General features: G+C 43.3%; 1 protein-coding gene across 9 annotated transcripts in view; it reads left to right on the top strand.

The window, feature by feature from the left end:
* Nucleotides 1-2,660, top strand: part of eya4 (EYA transcriptional coactivator and phosphatase 4) — a 38,564-nt gene that overhangs the window by 23,671 nt on the left and 12,233 nt on the right. For 4 of the 9 annotated variants that reach the window (XM_031870371.1, XM_031870372.1, XM_031870366.1 and 1 more), the window contains 2 exons: nt 1,561-1,644; nt 2,204-2,281. The exons of 3 other annotated variants lie outside the window; for them this stretch is intronic. In XM_031870371.1, coding sequence (XP_031726231.1) covers nt 1,561-1,644; nt 2,204-2,281 — 162 coding nt within the window. The remainder of the gene's footprint in view (nt 1-1,560; nt 1,645-2,203; nt 2,282-2,660) is intronic. 2 more of the 9 variants (XM_031870373.1, XM_031870367.1) reach the window with 1 other exon arrangement.

The raw sequence follows: 2,660 nt of genomic DNA, 5'->3' as shown, positions 1-2,660 counted from the left end.
ACACACACACACACACACACACACACACACACACACACACACACACAGTCACATAAATAGCCGTGCTCAGAGCGGACTCAACAGTGCATTCAGACCATATTAGAGCAAGTTAAATCATTTATGATGAGCTCACAGTTAATAGTTAAAGTAGACAGAGCCGGGACTACACGCTCACAGCCAAAACAAACTACATACCCAACATTCCCCTCACCTGACATCAGCCAGGGCTCGGGCCCGCGGGCCATCTCCATGGCAACTCATTTGTCTTCATTAGGGCTCATCCGATGGGTTGTGTTGCTCCCCGAGGGGATTAATGAAGTTGAATTAAATGGAGTTCTCAGATGGTCACTGATGATGAGTTTAAATCATGTTCAGAGAGAAACAAGAAGAGTAACCTAATAAAACAGCATGGAGGATGTTAAAGGTGGTTAACAGGTGTACTTCTCTTTGAAAAATAGTTTGGGAAATATGCTTTATTGCTGTGTCGAGAGTCTCTATCTCTGTTGAAGTGGCTATCATCAATATGTTTGTATTTAGGACGGATCGCATGACTACTTGTATGTGAAAGGTAGGACTAACCCACGGATAATTAGCATCCGGCTTTGCAGTTCCCCCTCATCAATGCTGCATGTTTCAGCATCTTTCAGGTCACAAATGTTTCGCTTCATCAGCGTAGTTTCCGGCCACAGCAGACAGCTGTTTTCTGTGTCATACATCCAAAAACCCAGTGTACGCTATACCTGCTCAGGACCAAACGGCAGGCAGACAGAGTTAGCAACTAGCTTGTAAACATAGTGGAGCATTTAACATCTTACAAGCCGGATATTTTCTTCGGGAGTTGTCGGAGAACAGAAGTAAACGGTTTAAAGGAGAGCAAAATTGTATACTTTGTTAGGTGGCCAGAAACATTTCAACTCTATCAGGTAACAATATGTCAAAGTTGTGTTTACAGATTGTTCCTGCTGCCCCAAAGTGGTCAAAAATATCAGTTATTGCAGGTTTAAATGTGAAGCTAGAGCCAGGAGATGGTTGGCTTAGTTTAACATAAAGACTCCAAACAGAGGGAAAGAACTAGTATGGCTCTGTCCGGAGGTAACAAAACCAGCCTACCAGCCCCTCTAAGCTCACTAACATCTGTATCTAGATTGTTAAATCTGTACGAAAACCAGAGTGTAGAAACAAAAAGTTGTGGTATTATATTCCTTGGGCATGGCATAGTGACTCATTGTCGTCTCCGCTGGTTGCCTGATAGGCAGATGTTTTATGTTTGGGTCGAGCCAGACTGTTTCCCTCTGGATCCATTTTTTAATGCTAAGCTAAGCTAACAATTTCGTATTTAGCATACAGATATGAGAGTGGAATTGACGTTCTCGTGTAACTCTTGGCAAAGACAGCAAATTAGCATATTTCCCAAAATGTCAAACAATTTCAATAAGTTTTAAATACCAATGTCTACTTTTTTAAATAATCAACACCATGTCCGATATACAGTACCTGAGACTGGCATCTGGTTCTCAGTGCGTCATGTCCTCACCACCTTCCCACCTTGCACCCCTTTAGGTGAAAACATGACAGTTCTAAACACGGCTGATTGGCTGTTGGGCTGCAGCAGCCCGCCCCCCGCCCCGAGCTCCAAGGACTATGGTACAGAGGTGCATGTGTGTGAATCCAAGGCCAGTGGTCGTACAGTATTACTTTAAATGCAAAAGGAATGGGTTTCTATAGTTAAGGCTGGTTTCGAGATCTGATGTTTCTTTTGTTCCAGAATTGCAGTGATTTTCTTTTGCTGTGCAGTGTTCCCTGCTCTTTGGATCCCATTGGATTTATCACAGTGTGTGTGGAGTTTTTACATAGTTGCAGGGTTCCCTCCAATTGTGACATTCATGAAAAGCTGGGGAATTTGATGAGTTTTACCAGGGAAGTAAGGCAATATCAGGGAACTTTGTTAAAGCAATTCGATCATTACCAAACATTTAAAATATCAAGGAGGAGTTAAACCTTTAGGTCATTGTGGTGTTTTGACTTGGTTAAAGTCATTTAAAAGCTGTGAAATCTTCTAATAATTATGGTGGGAACCCTGCAAACAGCATTTTCTCCCATACTCAAACTGCATGGTAGTTTTCTTTGTGTATGTGTGTGTGTGTGTGTGATAGTACTTGATTACTGGTCTCCCCTAACACCGATCTTCTCCGTCTTTCTCAAGTCAAAACAGAGCCTATGAACAACAGCGATACAGTCACTACGTCAGGCGACACAGCACTGGACACGTACGCAGGCTCAGGTAACACACACATCTGCCCAAGAGAAATGTACTCATGTACTATTTCCTCCTAAAGAGGAAAAAAACAAATTCACATGTCTGTACTCGCCAGCTCTATATCAGTCTTTCTTCCTCAGACGAACACACAAGCACCATCATCCATTTCGGCTCAGCGGTAGGCCTGCTGAAAGCTTTAATCCCATGAAGTATTGCCTGTCCTTGGATTGCGTCATCAAAGGCTGGCAGAGGGATGAGAGAGCGCGAGAGACATTTTTACACTTGTCCTTTTTTTTTTAGACTCACACACGACCTTGTGCTCGCTCGCGCTGCAAAACACATACACACCGAGACACAAAACCATGAAGCAACACACAGCGAGGGTTCAGAAGCAGCGGGGGGG

Source organism: Anarrhichthys ocellatus, unplaced genomic scaffold, assembly GCF_004355925.1.
Source record: "Anarrhichthys ocellatus isolate YVR2014 unplaced genomic scaffold, GSC_Weel_1.0 scaffold52, whole genome shotgun sequence".
NCBI lineage: Eukaryota > Metazoa > Chordata > Actinopteri > Perciformes > Anarhichadidae > Anarrhichthys > Anarrhichthys ocellatus.
This window is presented reverse-complemented; position numbering and strand designations above follow the sequence as displayed.